Source organism: Micromesistius poutassou (assembly GCF_964030765.1).
Source record: "Micromesistius poutassou genome assembly, chromosome: 14".
Taxonomy (NCBI): domain Eukaryota; kingdom Metazoa; phylum Chordata; class Actinopteri; order Gadiformes; family Gadidae; genus Micromesistius; species Micromesistius poutassou.
In genome coordinates this window covers 11,983,768-12,008,464 of record NC_140284.1, presented here as the reverse complement: position 1 = coordinate 12,008,464, position 24,697 = coordinate 11,983,768, and the positions used below count along the sequence as shown (strand labels likewise).

Genomic DNA, 24,697 nt, shown 5'->3' with positions numbered 1-24,697 from the left:
GTATTTAAAGATGTTGAAGAAATTCAGCCTTGTTGCAGAATTACAGCCACTACGAGCCAGTCCCACAATGAGCTCTCCACAAACGTGCCGTTTTTTAGAGGCAGGGCCAGGTGGAGGGTGGGGGTGTGGCCCTGAGCAGCTTGCGGCCACGGTACCATGCGCTCATGTTTACAGTGGATGTATCGCAATGGCTCGGATCCATAATATCATCCGGAGGCACACACTTGCGTTAGTGTAGTCACACACACGCATGTGGCGCTCGCACGGTCGTAGCTCATTGTCTCACTGGCGGGCCAAATACTCTGGGAGGGCAAAGCAGAGAAGGGGCCCCTTATGGCCCCCCCATACCCCACCTAACGCCATCTCTAGCCACTGGGGGACCATAGGCAGGCTAGAGGAAATATGAGCCCCCGAGGTTCTGTTTCTGTCTGTCTGTGTGTCTACCTGTCTGTCCAACACCAGGATAGGATATCTCACAAAGCTGAGCAGGGATTTGCACGGGATTAGCTGCCTACGTTGGTTATCAGCCAGGCTACAACTGATAAACTCTTGATGCCCATCGGACAAAAGGGGGCATGGCAGTGAGCGTGACTTATCACAAAGATCTGCCAAATCCACATGACTTCAGGTAACACCCCAACATGAGGAGGGTTTGTAGGGTCCACATGACTTCAGGTAACACCCCAACATGAGGAGGGTTTGTAGGGTCCACATGACTTCAGGTAACACCCCAACATGAGGAGGGTTTGTAAGGTCCACATGACTTCAGGTAACACCCCAACATGAGGGTTTTTAGGGTCCACATGACTTCAGGTAACACCCCAACATGAGGAGGGTTTGTAGGGTCCACATGACTTCAGGTAACACCCCAACATGAGGGTTTGTAGGGTCCACATGACTTCAGGTAACACGCCAACATGAGGAGGGTTTGTAGGGTCCACATGACTTCAGGTTACACCCCAACATGAGGAGGGTTTGTAGGGTCCACATGACTTCAGGTAACACCCCAACATGAGGAGGGTTTGTAGGATCCACATGACTTCAGGTAACACCCCAACATGAGGAGGGTTTGTAGGGTCCACATGACTTCAGGTAACACCCCAACATGAGGAGGGTTTGTAAGGTCCATGTTGGCTGGTTGGTGCAATAGAAATACTTGAGGAATCAAAGCTACGGCGTTCTGCACATTCTTTGGGCCAGTTTCCTCCTCTGAAGGGCTTGATAACTACAGTCCCAATCCTTATTACCATGCAGTACATCAGGGTCATGTTTTAAACCTGTTACATCTGACCCTGACAAATATGCAAATAAAAACCAAATAGTTACATTGAGTTTGTTGTGTAGCCGTGGCAACAGTTGATGTAACTGCTCCCTGATGACCTTGGCGATGACGCTGGCCTCCCGGCTGTTGATAACCTGTCCCCCCTGGTTACGCTGAGGAGAGACCCCCAACATACAGGGTTAGATATATACACATACATAACCCTGGCTATGAGGGTTAGCTATTCACATCTAATCCTAGATATTAGGGTTATATATATATATATATATCTATCCAAACCTAGCTATATAGTGTAGCCAACAAGCCACAGTTCAACGCTAGCTTTGCCAGGCAGAATGTCATCACTGTATACATTGCAGCTAAGGGTATCAATTGGTTCCAGTTACACAGTGGTTCCCCACCTCTCACCTCTCATTCCTCCCTACACAGTGGGGAATCCATGAGAGGTGGGGAACCACTGCACAGTGGGGAACCACAGTGTCCTAGTTACCTTACTCTCCTAACTGTCCCTTATAGTCCTAGTAACCTTACCCTCCCTTATAGTCTTAGTAACCTTACCCTCCTGGTCCATAACCCTTTATAGTCCTAGTAACCTTACCCTCCCTTATAGTCCTAGTAACCGTACCCTCCTGGTCCATAACCCTTTATAGTCCTAGTAACCTTACCCTCCTGGTCCATAACCCTTTATAGTCCTAGTAACCTTACCCTCCCTTATAGTCCTAGTAACCGTACCCTCCTGGTCCATAACCCTTTATAGTCCTAGTAACCTTACCCTCCTGGTCCATAACCCTTTATAGTCCTAGTAACCTTACCCTCCTGGTCCATAACCCTTTATAGTCCTAGTAACCTTACCCTCCTGGTCCCCAGGTGGGGGTAGAAGCGGACCGTGGGGTATGCTGTGATTCCAGCTGATTGACACGTCTGGTGGTGAGCTTGACAGTCCAGCTTCCCAGAACGCACCTCCCCTTTAATCATCTGAAAGAAAATACAACTTCCCCTTTAACCATCTGAAAGAAAATACAACCTCCCCATTAACCATCTGAAAGAAAATACAACCTCCCCTGTAACCATCTGAAGAAAATACAACTTCCCCTTTAACCATCTGAAAGAAAATACAACCTCCCCTTTAACCATCTGAAAGAAAATACAACCTCCCCTTTAACCATCTGAACATACAACCTCCCCTTTAACCATCTGAACATTCAACCTCCCCTTTAACCATCTGAACATACAACCTCCCCTTTAACCATCTGAACATAGGGATGCACCGATCCGACTTTTTCAGTTCCGATGCCGATACCGATGCCGGCACCTTGCGTATCGGTCAATACCCGATATCGATCCGATATCAGTCAGCACGTTTACATGCAGAGTCATAATCGGGTAACTAAACAAATAAGACCTCAACAGGACTTGTAAAATGCATGTAAACACCTTTATCCAATCTACTTTCATTCAAAAATTGGCACGTGAACGGACAAGCTAAATCGGATAAGAACACCTAGATAAGTCGTTCATAGTCTGGTCTCCACCTGCATGTAAACAGCATGTTTCGGAGTTCACGTTCTGCGCATGCTCGAAATCATTTCCGGAGGCCGTAGGCCGGAAGTAGAAGGAGACGGTATACGTGTTGTTGTCGCCGTCAGAAAACGAGAAACGGCGATTTATTAAGAAAGGTGGCGCAGAAGATAGAGGAAGCCGGTGAATGTAGTTAGCCCCTATAAGAAGCGTATCCCTGGCAGCGGGAGCGCGCATGGAATGCATTCATTAAAGGTGGAAGAACACAGACGCTATGCTTCGACTTCACCCAAGGCTGAATTAAAAGTACATGTTTTCCTAAACGTGGGTCATCAATGAGGTTAAGATCTTTATTCATTCATTGCACCGCGGCCGAACTGACGGGGATATTCTCTGATATTATGAATCTAAGACTGCGTCGGGTTCTCCGACTCTCGGGTACATCCACAACAAGTAAAGACTCGTAGTGTGGTCTATCTTCGGCCATGGGGGAGAATGAATTGGGGGAATGCCGTATACGGACGGGCGGCGGAGGGGCTGCTCCGGTGGGAGAAAGATGTTTTCAGCAGACAGTTGTGAACTCACTTCGGGTCAGCGATTTATTTAAAAAGCTGGCGCAGAAGATGGAGGAAGCCGGTGTCGTGCCAATGTAGTTACCCCCTATAATAAGTGTATAATCATCAACATGCATTCAGTACACACTACGCTTCGATTTCACCCAATGCTGAATTAAGAGCATGAGGCTGAAATATCTCCAAATCACAGACCCCTTTGTGCGCCCCATGCTGTCTGTCGCAGCAACTCCACTCAATGCTCACACGTCGCGGCATGCATGATGTAGCCCGTGTCACGTAATATGTTTTAAAGTATTATTTAAAAAGGGACGGATCAGTCTTATGGATCGGTTTGCTTTTACAGATACCCAATCCAGCTAAAATGTTGATATCGGGGCCGATATCCAATCCTAATATCGGATCGGTGCATCCCTAACCATCCGAACATACAACCTCCCCTTTAACCATCTGAACATACAACCTCCCCTTTAACCATCTGAACATACAACCTCCCCTTTAACCATCTGAACATACAACCTCCCCTTTAACCATCTGAACATACAACCTCCCCTTTAACCATCTGAACATACAACCTCCCCTTTAACCAACTGAACATACAACCTCCCCTTTAACCATCTGAACATACAACCTCCCCTTTAAACATCTGAACATTCGACCTCCCCTTTAACCAAGAGTAACTTATAATTATAGTTTAAGTGTTAGTATAGATACAGGTTAAGGGTTAGTAATAGTTAAAGATTAAGGATCATTATAGATAGAGGTTGAGGGTTTGTTATAATCATAGGTTACGGGTTAGTTATAGGTTAAGGGTTAGATATAATTATAGGTTAATATCGATAGAGGGTATGGGTAAGTTTTAGTTATAGTTTAAGGGTTAGTATAGTTGTAGTTATAGGTTTTGGATTAGTTATAGTTATAAGTTACGGGTTATAGGTTAAGGGTTCTCTTACCCTTGCCAGGACTTCAAACTCAGGAGCGAAGTGCTGGCAGGGTCCGCACCAGGGGGCGTAGAAGTCCACCACCCAGTGGTCTGGACCCAGCAGGACCAGGTCTCTGAAGGACTCTGGAGACAGGTCCACCGAGACCCTGGGAAGAGCACTGCACAGACAGACAGACAGACAGGGAGACACACAGACAGGGAGACAAAGAACTAACTAGCTGTTCACATCTACTAGCTATATCTAGCAGACTATTAACTAGCCAACTCACTAGAATACTGAATTACATAATTACATACATACATACATACATATATACATATACATACACACACACATTACATACATCATGTATTTATTTAGTGTTCCATATCTCTTACCTCAGTGTCCACACCTTCAGGGACTGAGCATCTCTGTTCCATCCGCTGTAAGTCCTAGACAGACACACACACAGACAGATGTTTTATTCTGTATAATTGAGGTCTTCAACACAGTGACGATGAGCCCTGAATGACCGATCTGGAGCCGTACATGTAGGTGTCTGCGGGGCTGGGCTGGCTGGGGTACAGCCGTATCTCCGGGTAGGCCCTCACGCCCTGGCTCCGGCAAAACGACTGGTGCTTCTGACAGTCCATGGAGCCCACCATCACCTGGCCCGCCACCAGCTGGAGAGACAGACGGGTTAGACACCATCACCTGGCCCGCCACCAGCTGGAGAGACAGACGGGTTAGACACCATCACCTGGCCCGCCACCAGCTGGAGAGACAGACGGGTTAGACACCATCACCTGGCCCGCCACCAGCTGGAGAGACAGACGGGTTAGACACCATCACCTGGCCCGCCACCAGCTGGAGAGACAGACGGGTTAGACACCATCACCTGGCCCGCCACCAGCTGGAGAGACAGACGGGTTAGACACCATCACCTGGCCCGCCACCAGCTGGAGAGACAGACGGGTTAGACACCATCACCTGGCCCGCCACCAGCTAGAGAGACAGACGGGTTAGACACCATCACCTGGCCTGCTACCAGCTGGAGAGACAGACGGGTTAGACACCATCACCTGGCCCGCCACCAGCTGGAGAGACAGACGGGTTAGACACCATCACCTGGCCTGCTATCAGCTGGAGACAGGTTAGACACCAGCTAGAGAGTCAGACAGGTTAGACACCAGCTAGAGACAGACAGATTACTAGAGAGACGGGTTAGACCCCAGCTGGAGAGACAGACGGGTTAAACACCAGATAGACAGACAGACGGGTAAGACACCAGCTAGAGAGACAGACAGGTTAGACGCCAGCTAGAGAGACAGACAGGTTAGACGCCAGCTAGAGAGACAGACAGGTTAGACGCCAGCTAGAGAAAGAGACAGGTTAGACACCAGCTAGAGAGACAGGTAAGAAACAAGCTGAGGAGACAGACAAGTTAGATATAAAGAGAGACTGGTTAGATACAAGCTAGAGAGACAGACATGTGGCCCCAGGGCCAGATTGAAGCAGCCAGCCCTGGGGGCCTCAGTTTGACCCTCCTGAAATAGAGAGACAGTCAGGTTAAAGACCAGACAGACAGGTTGCAGACCAGCTAGAGAGAGACGGATTGGACACTAGCAAGAGAGAGACAAGTTAAAGACCAGCTAGAGAGAGAGAGACAGGTAAGACACCAGTTAGAGAAAGACAGGTTAGACACCAGTTAGAGAGAGAGAGAGATAGACAGGTAAGACACCAATGAGAGAAAGAGAGGGAGACACACAAACATCCGTGGGCTACTGGTTAAGGAGTTGGACTGGTAACCGGAGGGTGGCCGGTTCGAATCCCGACCCGTAGGCAAAAATATGGATGGGGGGGAGTGGTTGTGCAGCACTCTCCTACGTCCTCATCCACGGATGAGGTGCCCTTGAGCAAGGCACCTGAAACCCCCACCTGCTCCCCGGCTGTGGCTGCCCACTGCTCTGGGTGTTCACCGGCTCCCGATGGCTCAAAAGCAGAGAAAGAATTTCCCCCAAAAAGGGACAATAAAGGGTAACTTAACTTAACACACAGGTAAGACACCAGCAAGAGACAGGTTAGACACTAGCGAGACAGAGACAGGTTAGACACCAGCGAGAGAGAGATGGGTAAGACACCAGCGAGAGAGAGACAGGAAAGACACCAGCGAGAGAGAGACAGGAAAGACACCAGCGAGAGAGACACAGGTTAGACACCAGCGAGAGAGAGACATGTTGGACGTGTACCCTGGCCATCCGTCTCCATTCGGGCAGCAGGGCTTGACAGGGGCCGCACCAGGGGGCATAGAAATCTACAGCCCAGATCTCTCCTCCAGCACGACCTACACACACAAATCAAACGTTTTGACCAGAACATACATTTTGATGGAGAACATCTGATTCTGTACAGTCAATGTGTAACATACTGTAACATTGGGTTACCTTTAACTCTCCTCTGAAAGCTTTCAGGGTCCAGAACCGACACTGATGGACTGGCAAGATCCTGGAGCAGAAAAACACATCATAGAAACAACATCAGAGCATCAAGATCCTAATATCAAACCATAACATCAGGGCTGTAGTGATGAATTTATGAAGCATCCTGGAGCCATCAGGGGCCCCATGGAGCCAAACCATCAGGGGCCCCGTGGAGCCAAACCACCCAGTCAACCTGTGGGTGTGGAAGTGTTCACGTGCTTAAAGCCTTTAGAGGTTCAACCAGCACGCTAGAGGATTTACATTGAGGTGATTACATTCATGAATCAACACCATTTATCATATCAGCACGTATCAGCAAATATTCACGCTGTGATATATCCGTGATAGGTTAATATTGACCGATAACATCAGGCAGCCGATATATCGGTCGGCTAAATCATATTGATCATATTGATGCAGGGAAACTTTTTTTCCGGTTTACCTGTGGGAACTCAACATATGCGCTCTCTCCCCTTGGGACATTAAAGGGTTAGACTCTACTTTGACTCTACTACAGTAAAGGGTTAAACTCTACTTTAACTCTGCTACAGTAAAGGGTTAGACTCTACTACAGTAAAGGGTTAGACTCTACTACAGTTAAGGGTTAGACTCTACTACAGTTAAGGGTTAGACTCTACCTTGACTCTACTACACATGGCCGTCTCTCACTCTTCTTCCATGAGCCTAAGGTCATTTCGTTGATCGTTGATCACTGATGCTTCCTTTTTTGGTTTCCTTGTTTTTACCATGGCTACATTAATTCGTTTTTAATCTTAAAATCTTAATCTTAATCATTCATCTTAAAATATTAACGTTTTTAATCTTAAAATTTAAAACTTAAATCAATCAAACCATTCAAATAAATGATGAACTGCAATTAAGTGTATTCTGACAGCCGCTAACGGAACCACGAACAAATGACAGCAGCCCAGGCCAGCCTTTCCAAACCTCAGGGATTTCATTGGTCAGATGGGCAGAGGACAATGCAAGCAATGCTGTGAGAGTGTCAGGAACTCAGCAGATAAACAACGTGAACACATCAGATTTACATTCAGTATACCAGATCAGAGCCCAGAGGCCCATAGAGATGCAGTGAGCAGTCAGGGTCTAACGGTTCACATCAGTCAGGTACACAGTGTTCGCTTAGGTACTCGTCCTTTTTCTTAGTTTTTTGTTAAGTTTTTCTTAAGCGTATCAAAACACATTTGATATATTTTGGGGAAAAAAACTGCCATAAGTAAACAAACATTAGCTTGGATCATTAGGAGACAATTGGTGAAAAGTGTGCATTACTTCTGCTAGTGGAACCCTTAAAGAGTTGAGCCTTTACTGCAGCGTCATCCAGTTGTAACGCTGGCCAGTCCACTGAAAACAGACATCTGTCTGCTGCCCTGTGCCTCAACGCTCCTGACAGACATCTCTCTGCTTCAGCCCTCCTGAACGGACCTCTCTCTGCTTCACCCCTCCTGAACGGACCTCTCTCTGCTTCACCCCTCCTGAACGGACCTCTCTCTGCTTTACCCCTCCTGAACAGACCTCTCTCTGCTTTACCCCTCCTGAACAGACCTCTCTCTGCTGCCCCGGGCTTCAACCCGTCATGAGCTGAGTCCTCCTGTAGTGTAGGCTGTTCAGTGTGTGTAGTGGGCTATGCATGTTGCAGTGTGCAGTGTGTCATGTACATCAGTGGCGGTTTTTTAAAGTGAGGGAGGAAGGACTGCGCGCTTGGTTGCCATTGGCCTGCTTGCACTGTTAGTGGAGTATGGTGGCATAAGTATGTAAGAATCAAGTTGTTTCAGGGTGTTTTGGTGAACTACAAAATAGCAGGGAGGGATAATTATGTGAATAAAATTGATACAAATCCACCAGTGGCAGCATTGTACTTTGAAAGCTGGTGGGCAGCATGTCTTGGACTACAAGAGCAGAAGGAAAGGATGCAAAGCCAAATAGTCAAATCAGGCCTAATCAGGACTTCATTTATAGATCAAGTCAATCCTCCTCGCTGTTTGTGTTGCAAAGATATCATTGGTCATACCAAATGGGATATTTTTTAAGTGATTTCAGAATAATGGCGTGCGTAGCTCCACGTTTTCGCCACCCTTTCAGACAGCTTGGTAACCCAATGGAGGAGTGTCGAAAAATAGGTAGGCTCAGCTTGTTTACTTCGGCAGACTTTTGGTGGTGGAAACAGCAATGTAAGCAAACCGAGCTGTACCGAACCGCACTGCTCGGTGGAAATGAGGCATACAAGCGGGTTTGTTGGTTCTCGTAGCCTAGAGGATAAACCCTCTCTCCGGGCTGCTCCACAGCCAGGGCTCCTGCTTATTGGTTCATAGCGCAGCCAGGACTTCTTCTTATTGGTTCATAGCGCAGCCAGGGCTCTAGCCTATTTGTGAATAGACGTTGACGCAATTCAGACCCCTTAGCTAGTCCCACCCCCTCAGAGGAGGACTTTCCTCCTCTCTCCCATTGAACCCCATGTTATTCACCGGCCGCCAGTAGTGCCCGAGAAATGAATGGGAGTCAATGGAGGCTGAGGGAGGAACGTCCTCCCCAAAGTAATATTCAATAGGCGATAGGGGGTGCTAATGTCCCTTTACCCAGGGAAATGAACATTACATGGCATTAAAGTAGTCATATTTAAGGGCATTAATTCATTAGTCTGGGCAATCTACACTTTTCATTCTCAACAATGTAAAGGAGGATCTTCCTCCCTCTCCTCACTGGAGAAGCCTCCACTGGTGTATATGTATATACTGTATACTGTATACTATATATATTATATGTATATACTGTATACTGTATATGTGTATATTATATGTAGTATATATTGTATACTGTATATGTATATATTATATGTATATACTGTATACTGTACATGTATATATTATATGTATATATTGTAAAATGCATACCTGGATAAATTCCAGTATCCCGTCAGCGGAGTGCTGTCCCTCGTACTCGTGGACAGAGGAGCGGTTGAATATGACGGTGGTGGGGTAGGCTTGGATATTGTACTGACACAAAATAAATAAACATGGAACACGTTAGTCATGTGATGGGGAAAGAGAAATGGTACAGTCTGAGTGTGATATAGATTTACCATAGAACAGAGGTGCTGGTGAATGGTACAGTCCAAAGTCCCAAACCTCATCTGGCCAGCGAGCTGAATGGACGCCTTCCTCAGCTCTGGCAGTAAGGCACGGCAGGGAGGGCACCACTGAAGACACCAGGGTTTAAGAAATAAACACACACACACACACACACACACACAGTGACTCAAACATAAGCCTATGGTTCTTAAGAGCGCGTGTGAAGCCTAGTTCAGTGAAAGAGAGAAGAACCAGTTTAAAAACGTTGCATTGAAAGTTACAGCAGTGGGAACTGGTTAGTTGAGACTAATCAGTTGCAGCGGTGTGAACTGGTTAGTTGAGACTGGTCTAACCCTGTCTCCCCTCCTGGTCTAACACTAGTCTCAGCACCCTGTCTCCCCCTCCTGGTCTAACCCTGTCTCCCCCTGCTAGTCTGACACTGTCTCCCCCTCCTGGTCTAACCCTGTCTCCCCCTGCTGGTCTGACACTGTCTCCCCCTCCTGGTCTAACCCTGTCTCCCCCTCCTGGTCTAACCCTGTCTCCCCTCCTGGTCTAACCCTGTCTCCCCCTCCTGGTCTAACCCTGTCTCCCCTCCTGGTCTAACCCTGTCTCCCCCTCCTGGTCTAACCCTGTCTCCCCCTGCTGGTCAGTGCCCTCAGCAGTCATCAGTTGGAACAGTTCGGTCTCTTGTGCGTTCCTTGGTAACAGAAGTAGAAGTCGTTTCCCACCGGAGTGAAGAAGTCCACCAGCCAGGGCTCCTTCCTGTCCGAGGGGAAGTTGTCCGGCAGCAGTGTGGTCACATGAGCGCTGACGCTCTCCCTGGCAAAGCCCACGATGTTGTACAGCACGTTCTTCCCTGGGAGAACATTAAACACAGCTGTTACTCTCTATAGAGGACATAAAACACACAGCTGTTACTCTCTATAGAAGACATTAAACACAGCTGTTACTCTCTATAGAGGACATTAAACACAGCTGTTACTCTCTATAGAGGACATTAAACACAGCTGTTACTCTCTATAGAGGACATTAAACACAGCTGTTACTCTCTATAGAAGACATTAAACACAGCTGTTACTCTCTATAGAGGACATTAAACACACAGCTGTTACTCTCTATAGAGGACATTAAACACAGCTGTTACTCTCTATAGAGGACATTAAACACACAGCTGTTACTCTCTATAGAGGACATTAAACACAGCTGTTACTCTCTATAGAGGACATTAAACACAGCTGTTACTCTCTATAGAGGACATTAAACACACAGCTGTTACTCTCTATAGAGGACATTAAACACAGCTGTGAACAGCCCTGTCCTCTAGAGAGTGAACAGCCCTGCCCTCTGAGTGGCATTGACTGGACACCTCCACTTGTGGTGTCACCATGTCACAGAGGTTTGAAAAGGGTCAACAAGAATAGGTAAGTAATAATAGAATTGATCGTTATGATAGTAATAATAGTTTTGATAGTAATAACAGTAATAGTATAGATGGCATTGACAATTATAATAGTTATAACAGTAATAATATTATTGATAGCTATAATAGTATTGATAGTTGTAATATATTGACAGTTTTGATTGTAATAATATTAGAGTATGGTTTTTAATAAAAGTATTGATAGTAATAATATTGATAGTTATGATAGTAATAATAGTATTGCTAGTAATGTTTTTAATAAAAGTATTGGTAATAATATTGATAGCAATAATAGTATTGATAAATATGATAGTAATAATAGTAATGATAGTAATAACAGTATACTATTATTACTATCTATAATAGTATTGATAGTTGTAATATTATTGATAGTATTTATAGTTGCAATAGTATTGATGGTATTGATAGTATTGCAGACCCACCGTGGTGGACCTCAAAGTCTGAGACCCCCATGCCCTTAAAGACAGCGAGACAGGACTTCTGGATGTAGAGAGACAGGCACAGCTCTGCGTCCGCCATACAGTCCACCCTTCCCACCTACAGACAGACAGGTAGGATGGAGACAGACACTTTACCATAAAGACAGATCCACAACCGCTCCTGCCTGTGAGCAAGAAGGAGAACACATCTCTTTGCATCATCACAACCGTTTTCAATCATGATGTGAAGAGTTTCAAAACGCTTGTGTACATAAGGCTAAATAGAAGAGAAACACAGGTCAGCATAAAGACATCCTAGAGGTAGACGGAGGTCAAAGTTTACAATATTCACAAGCATTCATTAGCATGTGTTGACGATTGTAATAATGATCAGACGGTTAGATATAGTTTAGCCTCATGCTGTTTCCCCCCTCCCTGTCAGAGCCCTGTCTCTGACCCCAACTGTTAGTTGAAAACACCTTTTCCCTTCCCCCAGGCCCCTCCCTGCCAGTCCCCTGCCAGTTTTTACCTCTTTATTTTTCAAGAAAGTTGCAAAGTTACAGTAAGGAAGACAACAACAACATAAACAGACAGACAAGCCAAAAAAACAAAAAAACAAAAAACAAGAACAACATGGGGTGACACTACTCCACACTGAAAACCTTCAATACAATTGTATTTTACTCATTTTTTCCTTTCTCAGTCCATTAAAGAGTTTGACCCATCCTATTTCTTATATGTAGTAAATTTTCCCAACGGTGTTCAAAGAATTTGGCTTTAGTCCACAGGTCAGTTTTTCCGTCCAATGTCCGTCCACTGACTCGGTCCAGGAGGGTCAAGTTTCAACAAGTTCCTTGTGATGGCCTTTTTACCGCCACTTTTAGTTCATTCATCCTTCATCCTGTTCTCATCCTCCTCCCTGCCAGTTGTTTGTCTCTAACCCCCTTTTGTTATTAACGGAGCAACTGAGGGGTTGGCATTAGCATCTCTTGTCTCACAGCCCAACAACAGATCCCCCACAGACCACCAGGCCTGGGCTCCCCCCCTCTGTTAGGTGATGACACCTCTTCCCTGCCCCCACATCCCTCTCTGCCAGTCCCCCGCCTCTGTCCCCCACTTTTAGTTCATATGTATATCCACTTTTAGCCTCTTCCCATCCTCTCCAACATCAAATGTCCTTTCCTTTGTCTCACAGCCCAACAACAGATCCCCGTCTCTCACCCCCAATTTGAGTTGATTTAGACCCTGTCCACACAGGCGAAAACGATCCGTTTTCCTTTGATGCGTTTCAGCAATATCTCCGTAAAGATGGACTCGTTGCGAAAACGCATCGAGCTGTAGAAACACTGTAGTACATATTCAAGGCCACTGTGTGGCGCTGGTTCTCTACAAAAAAGAGCGCATCAAACCTGCGTGTATCAAGGCCACATATAGGCCGGTATATCACATTTGTTGTAAAAACGGTAGCAACTAAATGTGCCAATACAACAAACATGCATCTGCACCTAAAGCATAATCATCCGATGCAGTTTTCCCAGACAGATCATGGGACGTCTCCATCTTCCCGACTGTCCACAATAACTGGGGAGTTTAGTCAACAAACACACAAGTACAAACAGGACATTGCAAATGGTGCGCACTCACTTTTTATTTCAATTTTATTTATAGCTTTTGGTTGTGTTTGTGCATTTTTTGTTTAAATATACATTTTATTTATTGATTTATTATCCATTTTATTTATTGTTTTTGGTTGTATTCTTTATTTATTTTGGATATTTAAAATGTCTTCCAGTTACAGTGTAAAGTATTCTTTTGAATTAACAGTTTATTGATCTTTGAAAGGTTGGACTTGCATTATTATGCCATTATCATTATATTAGTTGAAAATGGTCTCAAAACTGCAATATTATCGCTTATCGCAATAATTTCTGCGACAATTTATCGCCCAGCAAAATTTGGTATTGTGACAGGCCTAGGGATGTACACAAATTATTAGAACTACTAACTACCTTCATGTCAACAGGTTAGCATTACCCGATGTTAACAAGATAGCATGTTACCAGATGTTAACAGGTTGGCATGTTACCGGTTGTTAACAGGATAGCATGTTACCAGATGTTAACAGGTTAGCATGTTACCAGATGTTAACAGGTTAAAAAAAACTCTAGTTCTAATACAATACAATTTTGAGTTAGGGAGAGATATTCCTTAACGGTTATAGGGTGACTTGAATTAAATTTCTTAGTTTCAAACTACACAGTTACACTGAGTAGTGCAGCAGATTAATATTTCAAGAGAATCATTCAAATTGGTATACAAGCATGAAATTTGGCACAGATACTCTCTAAGGCACACTTTTGGGGAAAAAGGCGTTGGCTACCCAAAAATTCAACATGGCGGCCATTTTTTCAAGATGGCTGCTATTTCCAGCCAAACCATCAGGGGCCCCGTGGAGCCTAACCATCAGGGGCCCCGCGGAGCCTAACCAGACCCCAGTCTGCTGGATTAAAACATTGTGGAGAGTATAGCATCCAAAAAGTATTTATCTGAACATATCTGGCATTATTCTGAACAGGAAGGATTTCTCTGACCCCCCCCCCCCCCCTGCTCTCCTTCCAGCACTGCCGGGGCCACAGCGCCTTGCATTAAGATCCTGAGCTGAAGGAACCAATGAACCGCATGGGGAGGAGCTACTGACCTCAGAACAGGAGGTCAACCTGTGGGTGTGGGAGTGTTCACGTGCTTAAAGCCTTTAGAGGTTCAACCAGCACGCTAGAGGATTTACATTGAGGTGATTACATTCATGAATCAACACCATTTATCATATCAGCGCGTATCAGCAAATATTCACGCTGTGATATATCCGTGATAGGTTAATATTGACCGATAACATCAGGCCGCCGATATATCGGTCGGCTAAATCATATTGATCATATTGATGCAGGGAAACTTTTTTTCCGGTTTACCTGTGGGAACTCAACATATGCGCTCTCTCCCCTTGGGACATTAAAGGGTTAGACTCTACTTTGACTCTACTACAGTAAAGGGTTAAAGGTTAGGGCTACCCAAAAATTCAACATGGCTGCCATTTTTTCAAGATGGCTGCTATTTCTGTCAAATGCTCAATATGTCAATGGTTCAAACAGTGATGTAGGCATAACATTTTGTGAAAATACTTTCTTCAGAATGTTTTTTTGGAAAATAGTGCTTGTCCCTCAAAAATTCAAGATGGCAACCATTTTTCAAGATAGGTGTAGGTGACCCAAACCTAGTTGTATCCCATACATGAATGTGTACTATGTCTATGATTGAGGTGGTAAAAGGATAACCCCTCTGCCTTAATCAGACAACAAACCCCCAAAATGGCAAATGAAAATCCCATGTCAGCCAAGAGGCCAACTGTTTGGATGAAATGTTGTCTTTGTCAGACAGACACAAAGGAACCCCTCCAATCACCACCTACCCATCATGTTTCTCAACATAATGGCTATAAAATGATTGCCACCAACATTCCACTCTTTCACAAGATCAACAAAATGCCAATGACCCTGGACCTGGAACGACTGGATGAAGGTGGTGGTATAGAAGCTACTTTGAGAAGGAACCAAGCGAAGTATCACTACAATTGTCGACTTCAGTTCAACAACACAAAGTTACTTTGTGCCCAGAAGCAACAATCCGATGCTCAATGTAGTGAGACAGATGGTTAAGACCAAATGCATTCTATTCTTTCACTCCTTTACAGGTTGTGATACTGTATCAGCCTTTCGCAACAAAGGCAAAAAGACTGCCTGGCAAACCTGGGACATTTTCCCTGAGGCCTCTCTCATCTTCAGAAAACTAAGTCAATACCCTCCTGTTCTGACTGATAGCGACCTGGAGATCCTTGAAAAGTTTGTGGTCCTGCTGTATGATCGATCAAGCACAGTGTAGATGAGGCTAGACTTGACATGTTTGCCCGAAAGCAGAGGCCATATGAAGCCATTCCTCCAACAAGAGCAGCTCTGCTTCAACACACTAAACGTGCTGCATATCAGGCAGGCTGCATATGGGGTCAAGCAGCCCAGTGTCAGCCAGAAGCAGAGAGTCCTGCTGACTGGGGATGGAAAAAGCTTGGTGAACAATGGGGGGTCTTCTGGACAGCAAATGCACCAGTTGCACAAAGTTGTGAACAACTAGCCAAGTGTGGCTGCAAATCAGAGTGCCGTGGAAGATGCAAATGTTTTAGATTGGGTTTCACTTGCACAGAACTGTGCAATTGCAAATGTGAATAAAAAAGTAAGTAGCCTTGCGGTGGGCTGAGAGACGATTTCCTGATTCTGGACTGTGATGCATACGTACACCTTCCTGGATATGTTGCCCCCAATACAACACTTGCTGACGGGCAGGGAGGCATTGGCTACCATTTTTAACAGTCTTAGTCTTTATTATGACTCGGCAGGCACAACCTCTCAATCTCAGGTTGGACACTCTAACCACAAGAGCTGGAGCTGGTAAAAATGTGAATAGAACTTATGTTTATTATTTTTTTTTTTCAAGCCTTCCTTTTAACTAATTTTGCAATTAATTAATATTCGACAGGAACGGTGGCCATCTTTAAAAATGGCGGCCATCTTGAAGTTTTGAGGGCCAAGCATCTTTTTCCATTAACATGTCCTTTAGAGAGTATTTGTATCAAATTTTATGCTTGGATCACTGTTTGAATAACGATTTTTTTGAACGCCTTTTTCCAAAATAGTGGCCCTTAGAGAGTATCTGTGCCAAATGTCATGCTTGTATTCCAAAGTGAACGATTTTTTTTTACTAATCTGCTGCACTAAAGAGAGAGACAGTTAAAGTGTGAGTGAATACAGAGTGCAATACAACAATACAACTAATGACATAATGTAATAGAAAAGACTGCAAGACGTTGTAAGATGAGGACCTCCGTCTATTTGGCTGTGCATGGGCTATTCCTGCCTCTGTGCAGATAACAATCTATGGGCTCCCTGGCCTGAGACTACACCATGAGCAGCTGTCATTTGGATGACACAGGCCAATAGTTAGCATCCGAGGTACATACGTATTTCTCACCTTAAACGTTTTAAGATGAATTGGAAAGTAGCGTTAGATAGATACGTATCTGGTACATGAGCACTGGTTGGCCCTTATCATTACCCTGTACAGTCTGTCTGCTCTCCATGGCACCCCTGGTGATTCGGTGGCCCAGTCTCTCATCGATACATATTGCACATGTTTTATATTGATATTAATCAAAAGTCTATCACAATACGATTATTTATTGTTTTATTGCCCAGGCCTACCAATCTCATTTTAAAGTTTGTGCAATTAAAGTTGGTGTACTCGTGTGAGACATTCTGGCTGTTAGGGTGTGAAGGCAGTTAGATAGAGATAAAGACAGAAGCGCTGTGTACCTGTATGTGGTCCTTCCTCAGCATGGCCTTCAGTTTCTTGTGTTCGTTGGAGGCTGTGTTCTTCTCTCCAAACGTGAAACTAACCAGCCAGCGGTGATGTGCCAGTTGGCTCTGGAAAACAAATCCACAGCAGCGACTCTGACCAAAACGTTCCTCATGTTTAGACCAGGGTCAGGGTGAGGGTCAGGGTGAGGGTGAGGGTGAGGGTCAGGGTCAGGGTGAGGGTCAGGGTGAGGGTGAGGGTCAGGGTAAGGGTCATGGTGAGGGTAAGGGTCAGGGTGAGGGTCAGGGTGAGGGTGAGGGTCAGGGTGAGGGTGAGGGTGAGGGTCAGGGTGAGGGTGAGGGTCAGGGTGAGGGTGAGGGTGAAGGTCAGGGTGAGGATCAGGGTGAGGGTGAGGGTGAGGGTCAGGGTGAGGGTGAGGGTCAGTGTCAGGGTCAGGGTGAGGGTCAGGGTCAGGGTCAGGGTCAGCAGGGCGAGGTACCTGGAAGGTGTCCTTGGTGAGGAGGGGGAGGTCAGGGAGGTGATTGATGATCTGATTGTAGATCTCTCTACTGTCCAGAGTTTGCAGCCACTAGAGAAAAACAAATATTTATCATTAAATGACTGATACGACCAAACTAAACGCTTTTCCACCTACCAGCACCGACTTCTTGTTGGCTAGTTAGTGACCTACCAGGGTTAGGGTTAGTTAGAGACCTACCAGGGTTAGGGTTAGTTAGTGACAGACCTACCAGGGTTAGGGTTAGTTAGTGACCTACCAGGGTTAGAGATAGTTAGTGACCTAGCAGGGTTAGTTAGTGACCCTACCAGGGTTAGTAAGTTACCTACCAGGGTTTGTGACCTAGCAGGGTTAGGGTTAGTTAGTGACCTAGCAGGGTTAAAGTTAGTTAGAGACCTACCAGGGTTAGAGTTAGTTAGTGACCTACCAGGGTTAGAGTTAGTTAGAGACCTACCAGGGTTAGAGTTAGTTAGTGACCTACCAGGGTTAGAGTTAGTTAGAGACCTGACAGGTTAAGGATTAGTTAGTGACCTACCAGGGTTAGTTAGTGACCTAACAGATTAAGGGTTAGTTAGTGACCTAACAGTGACGGTTCCTCTCCTGGAAGCGTCACCTTATCATGGTGGAGAGGTTTGCGTGGCCCTGTGAACCTGAGGGCTGTGTTGTCTGGAGCCTTGTGCTCCTGGTAGGGTCTCCCATGGCAGTGGTCTCAGGTGAGGGGCCAGACTAAGGTTCACCAAGACCCCATGAAAGAACAAGAAAGAGGAGGAGGGACCCTGCCCGGAGGAAGCCCGGGGCCCCCGTCTGGAGCCCGGCCCAGGCGGAGGGCTCGTCGGCGAGCGCCTGGTAGCCGGGTTTGCCACGGATCCCGGCCGGGCACAGCCTGAAAAAGCGACATGGCACCCCCCCCCCCCTTCTTCTTCGTCTGGCACCTCAGGAGGGGGAAACAATCCAAGCTGTGTACTGGGAATCTGTTGACTGAGGACTGAGGAGGTAGTCGAACGTTGGAAGGAACACTTTGAGGAACCTCTGAATCCGACTAACACGCCCTCTATTATGGAGGCAGAGCTCGAGGTTGATGGTGGTTCATCCTCAATTTCCCTGGTGGAGGTCACTGAGGTTGTCAAACATCTCAATAGTGGCAAAGCCCCAGGGATGATGAGATCCAGACAGAAATGCTGAAAGCTCTGGGTGTTGAAGGGCTGTCTTGGTTGACACGCCTTTTCAACATTGCGTGAGAGTCTGGTACAGTGCCAAAGGAGTGGCAAAGATGGGTTTTGTCAGGAGGGTGGCTGGCGTCTCCCTTAGGGATAGGGTGAGAAGCTCAGCCATCCGTGAGGAACACGGATTAGAGTCGCTGCTCCTTTACTTAATAATAAAGGAGTCAGTTGAGATGGTTCATCTGGTTAGGATGCCCACTGGGCGCCTCCCTAGGGAGGGGTTCCAGGCACAATCAGTGGGGAGGAGACCTCGGGGAGGACCCAGGACTAGGTGGAGAGATTATATCTCAACACTGGCCTGGGAACGCCTCAGGATCCCCCCGACAGAGCTGGTCAACGTAGCCCGGGAAAGGGAAGTCTGGGGCCCCCTGCTGGAGCTGCTGCCCCCGTGACCCGACCCCGGATAAGTGGATGAGGATGAGGATAGTGACCTAACAGGTTAAGGGTTAGTAAGTGACCTTACAGAGTTAGTTAGTGACCTACCAGGGTTAGGGTTAGTTAGTGACCTACCAGCACACTGCCTTGTTGTTGCAGAGAACTGCCAGGTGGAAAGTAGGCTGTGGCTCCGCTGGTCACCTGGAAATACAACAGCACTGAAGTAGTAATACAGTACTACTAACGCTAATACTAGGAATACTAATTCTAATATTAGGAATACGAACACTGATATGAATTAAATTAATTAATTAATTAATTAATATATATACACTACTTCAAAAGTTTTTTTTTAAGGAAAAGCACTGAAATGTTTTCTTTTCAATGAAGATAACAGATATCAGAAATACAGTCTAGACATTGTTAAGCTGGTAAATGACTATTCTAGCTGGAAACAGCTGATTCCTAATTTAATATCTACATAGGTGTACAGAGGCCCATTCATAACCATCACTCCTGTGTTCTTATGGTACAGAGTTGAGCTAATCGTTAAAAGGCTAATTGATGATTAGAAAACCTTTGTGCAGTTATGTGAGCACAGCTGAAAACTGTTTTTCATGGAAAACATGAAATTGTATGGTTGACCCCACTTTTAAATGGTAGTATATATATATATATATATATATATATATATATAGACACAGTATATTTAGTGTATATACACAGTATATTTATAGGGTTTTTGAGTGTCGATGGTTTGAATATTTTCACGTATAACAATGATACTGAAGTTTACCTGGAAACCTTCACACAGCGCGGCCTTGGAGCTGCAGTCCATCCAGCCCACCCTGACCAGACCCTCCTACAAACACACACACACAAACACACATTACACGACGATCTGAAGGCATTAGTGATCATATGATAAAACACAAACAGAACCAGTCTTACCATCATGCCGGACAGTTTCTGCCTGGTTTGCGACTCAAGGCAATCTAAAAGACAAGATAAGATCATTCCACTCATGTTAGCAGACACTTTAATCCATGTACTGATACAGTACATGGTCTCAGTATGTTATTATGTAGTTATGTGCCTGGACCATCCCCTTTCCAGATCTTGTTTTCACTGCTGCCGCGCTAGTACCTATCTGTAGTACCTATCTGTAGTACCTATCTGTAGTATCTGTCTGTAGTATCTGTCTGTAGTACCTATCTATAGTACCTATCTATAGTACCTATCTATAGTATCCATCTGTAGTATCCATCTCTCGTATCCATCTCTCGTATCCATCTCTCGTATCCATCTCTCGTATCCATCTCTCGTATCCATCTCTCGTACCGTTAGGGCTTTTCATGCTCACTTGTTAGCCGCCGGCTTTGTTTACACATACGTAGCTCATGTTAGCAGGCTATTTACCAGAACCTAATCAAGCAATTTAGCATTTTAATCAACACAGAATACTTTTGATGACTGAATGCCTGAAGAATAAGAATATATTTTTGATGGCAATGCATACAGGTTTGAGAAAGTGCAGGAGAGAGTGCAAGAGTGTACAGGTCAGTATTGATAAGCCAAGTGCTTTGGGTGTCAGAATATATGTCTGAATATTAAAGCGTGTGTCTGGTGTCAAGAGTTCAAGAGTCTTGTGGGAAGAAGCGGTCCCTAACAGAAGAGGCCTGTTTTGTTTTGTAAGCATGACCAGGAGCCCTGCTGTGTGTGTGTAGACAGGGTAGTATTACGGTTGTATAGTGTGTGTGTGTGTGTGTGTGTGTGTGTGTGTGTGTGTGTGTGTGTGTGTGTGTGTGTGTGTGTGTGTGTGTGTGTGTGTGTGTGTGTGTGTGTGTGTGTGTGTGTGTGTGTGTGGACAGGGTAGCATTGTGTGTATGTAGATAGGTACTAGCGTTGTGTGAGTTGACAGGGAAGTAGTTTGTATGTGTCTGTCTGTCCGTCCGTCCGTCCGTGTTACCTCCAGTTTGGCTGCAGAAAGTGATGAGCCATCCGACCCCGGAGGAGAACGCCTGCTCAATCTCAGTAAACACGTTCCCTGGGAAACATTCAGAAGAAATGTTCAAAATAATGAATCGTTGATATAGGAAGAATTAGTCTAACAACATACTGCCATCTTCCTTCTGAGTTTCAAGAATTTTAAACAAATTGTAAATACAGAGTAAGATTACAAAGAATATTTCCTTACTAAATAATATAATGAATACATTCAATTCACATAATAGTGGTCACTCACTTAATTGAAAACACCCAGGGCTTGTGTTAGCACTAGCATCCACAGTCTTACCTTGCCAGAGTTCTGTCACTGTTGTTGTGATGAACTGCATAGAGAACTGGAGCAGACTGTCCTTAGAGCGGTCTCCAAAGTACTTCTCAGGTTTCTACAGAGGAATAATGACAGCAGTAAGCCTACTTCTTCTTTATCCAGTTAGATTTAAATCACAAATACATCACCAATACAGCACCAATACTTCACCAATTCATCACCAGAAAAGTACCAATACAGCACCAGTACAGCACCTGTACAACACTAATAGTGCATTAATAAAGCACCAAAACAAAACTAATAGTGCATCAATACAGTACCAAAACAAAACTAATATAGTGCATCAATAAAGCACCAATACAACAATAGTGCATTAATAAAGCACCAATACAATACTAATAGTGCATCAATACAGCACCAATACAATAATAGTGCATCAATAAAGCACCAATACAACACTAATAGTGCATCAATACAGCACCAATACAACACTAATAGTGCATCAATACAGCACCAATACAACACTAATAGTGCATTAATAAAGCACCAAAACAAAAGTAATATAGTGCATCAATAAAGCACCAATACAACAATAGTGCATCAATACAGCACCAGTACACTTATAGTTGATCAATACAGCATCAATACAGCACCAGCTCCAATACAACATTAATAGAACATTAATAGTGCATCAATAGAGCACCAGTACAGCCCCAATACAACACTAATAGTGCATCAATACAGCACCAGTACAACACTAATAGTGCATCAGTTTAGCCCAAAAACATAATACAGCCTCAATACAGGCGAAATGAAGCAGCAGCACTAGTTACCTGGCCGGCTCTGTAGACGTACAGACTGGGGTAGCTGTTGATGCCTTTACTCCTGCAGAGGTGGCCGTTGTCCCCGCAGTTCACCGCTCCGATCCGGATCACCCCGTCCATCTCTTTAGCCACCTCGCGCCACTGGAGACAGGTAGAGGGGAGCAGTCAGACAGACAGGTAGGGGAGCAGTCAGAGAGACAGGTAGAGGGGGAGACATTCAGAGAGACAGGTAGAGGGGGAGACATTCAGAGAGACAGGTAGAGGGCGAGACATTCAGAGAGACAGGTAGAGAGGAGCAGTCAGACAGACAGGTAGGGGAGCAGTCAGAGAGACAGGTAGGGGGGGGAGAAAATCAGAGAGACAGGTAGAGGGGGAGACATTCAGAGAGACGAGGTAGAGGGGGAGACATTCAGAGAGACAGGTAGAGAGGAGCAGTCAGACAGACAGGTAGAGAGGAGCAGTCGTTACACATCTAGCCCATAGTTTAGTCTGGTCTAATCTAATCTAGTGTAGTCTGGTCTAATCTAGTCTAGTGTAAAAAAAATATATATATATATATATATATAAAAATTAAAAAAAAGCATTGGCCGATAATATCGGCCGGCCAATATATCAGTCAATCACTATAATGTAGTCTGGTCTAATCTGGTCTGGTCTCGTCCAGCGTAATGTGGTCTGGATTATCAACTGCGGTCTGGCCAAGTCTAGTGTGGGCTTGTCAAGCTTGGTCTAGTCTAGTGTGGTGTGCCCTGGCCTAGTCTAGTCTAGTGTAATGTGGTCTGGTCTAGTCTAGGCTAGTGTATTGTACCATGGGAGCCAGCTGGTCTAGTTTAGTGTATGAGTAGTGTATGTTACCATAGGAGCCAGCTGGTCTGGTCTAGTCTAGTCTAGTGTATTTTACCGTAGGAGCCAGCTGGTCTGGTGTGGTCTAGTTTAGTCTAGTCTTGTGTACTGTAGGAGCCAGCTGGTCTAGTGTGGTCTAGTCTAGTCTAGTCTGGTCTTGTGTACCGTAGGAGCCAGCTGGTCTAGTGTGGTCTAGTCTAGTCTAGTGTGGTCTAGCCTAGTCTAGTGTACTGTAGGAGCCAGCTGGTCTAGTGTGGTCTAGTCTAGTCTGGTCTAGTCTGGTCTAGTGTACCATAGGAGCCAGCTGGTCTAGTGTGGTCTAGTCTAGTCTAGTCTGGTCTTGTGTACCGTAGGAGCCAGCTGGTCTAGTGTGGTCTAGTCTAGTCTAGTGTGGTCTAGTCTAGTCTAGTGTACTGTAGGAGTCAGCTGGTCTAGTGTGGTCTAGTCTAGTCTGGTCTAGTGTACCATAGGAGCCAGCTGGTCTAGTGTGGTCTAGTCTAGTCTAGTTTGGTCTAGTCTTGTGTACCGTAGGAGCCAGCTGATGACAGTGAGAGCAGCGAGGGAAGTAGAAGTTAATGAACCAGATTTCCCCAGAGTTCACCGCCGCATCTGAAACACACGTAGATAAAATACATATTATACATAAAAATATATTAAGTAAGGGATAATGTATAGTACATATTATACATAGAAAAATATATGATGTAAGGGATAATGTATAGAACGCCGGTCATTATCGGGAAATAAGCCCCGACAGGGTGAACCGGACACCGACGCGAAGAGGAGGTGTCTGGCTTCGCCCTGAAGGGGCTTATTTAAGATAATGACCGGTGACGTTCTATACATTATCCCGCTTATTACACGTCTACTTGCCAAAACGAAAAAATAACTTCACACAGTGTGACTTTTTACAATTTATTTGTTACCCGCATTCGTAGCAACCGAATGACAGCGGTCATTATATGTTTAGAAACTGTCATAATTGAAAAATAATTGACCGCCGGAAGTCGGGAAGGCCCATGCAAGTGAACGGGGCATTCCACAGCATTGAGAGCCGTGTAATTAACATATATAATACATAGAAAAACATATTATACATTATAATACATACACATATATATATATATATATATATATATATATAAAATACATATATAATTGATAGAAACATATATAATACATAGAAAAACATATTATACATATACAATAAATAGAAACTAACACACGTATATATAGAAATACATGATATTATGCATAAATAATGCATACCAAAGTCTCCCCTGTCCAGGGTGATGATCTCCAGATCCTCATCATAGATACCTAGACAGACAGACAGACACACTTTACCCAGTTACTTTATTACCTTAACCCCTTATTACTGTCATACTGCAATATTGCTGTATATATATTATTATGAATGAGATAGGGAAGATTGTTTTTCAGTTTTTGATCCTACAGTGTAAGTAGGCTTGAATGTTATGTTAATAGACTATGGATAATCCTTTAGGGAACAGCACAGGTC

General features: G+C 44.9%; 1 protein-coding gene across 1 annotated transcript in view; it reads right to left on the bottom strand.

The window, feature by feature from the left end:
• Positions 1-24,697, bottom strand: part of dnajc10 (DnaJ (Hsp40) homolog, subfamily C, member 10) — a 28,583-nt gene that overhangs the window by 1,395 nt on the left and 2,491 nt on the right. Inside the window, exons 4-24 of the mRNA XM_084478976.1 lie at positions 24,445-24,495; positions 23,702-23,784; positions 22,342-22,473; positions 21,530-21,623; positions 21,203-21,280; positions 20,185-20,228; positions 20,030-20,095; positions 19,369-19,434; positions 17,621-17,710; positions 17,139-17,249; positions 11,728-11,842; positions 10,593-10,720; positions 9,876-9,992; positions 9,688-9,789; positions 6,740-6,800; positions 6,545-6,639; positions 4,845-4,978; positions 4,694-4,747; positions 4,326-4,473; positions 2,135-2,257; positions 1,327-1,434 (exon numbers count right to left, since the gene is read on the bottom strand). Of these exons, the coding sequence (XP_084335102.1) occupies positions 1,327-1,434; positions 2,135-2,257; positions 4,326-4,473; positions 4,694-4,747; positions 4,845-4,978; positions 6,545-6,639; positions 6,740-6,800; positions 9,688-9,789; positions 9,876-9,992; positions 10,593-10,720; positions 11,728-11,842; positions 17,139-17,249; positions 17,621-17,710; positions 19,369-19,434; positions 20,030-20,095; positions 20,185-20,228; positions 21,203-21,280; positions 21,530-21,623; positions 22,342-22,473; positions 23,702-23,784; positions 24,445-24,495 (2,000 nt within the window). The remainder of the gene's footprint in view (positions 1-1,326; positions 1,435-2,134; positions 2,258-4,325; positions 4,474-4,693; positions 4,748-4,844; positions 4,979-6,544; positions 6,640-6,739; positions 6,801-9,687; positions 9,790-9,875; positions 9,993-10,592; positions 10,721-11,727; positions 11,843-17,138; positions 17,250-17,620; positions 17,711-19,368; positions 19,435-20,029; positions 20,096-20,184; positions 20,229-21,202; positions 21,281-21,529; positions 21,624-22,341; positions 22,474-23,701; positions 23,785-24,444; positions 24,496-24,697) is intronic.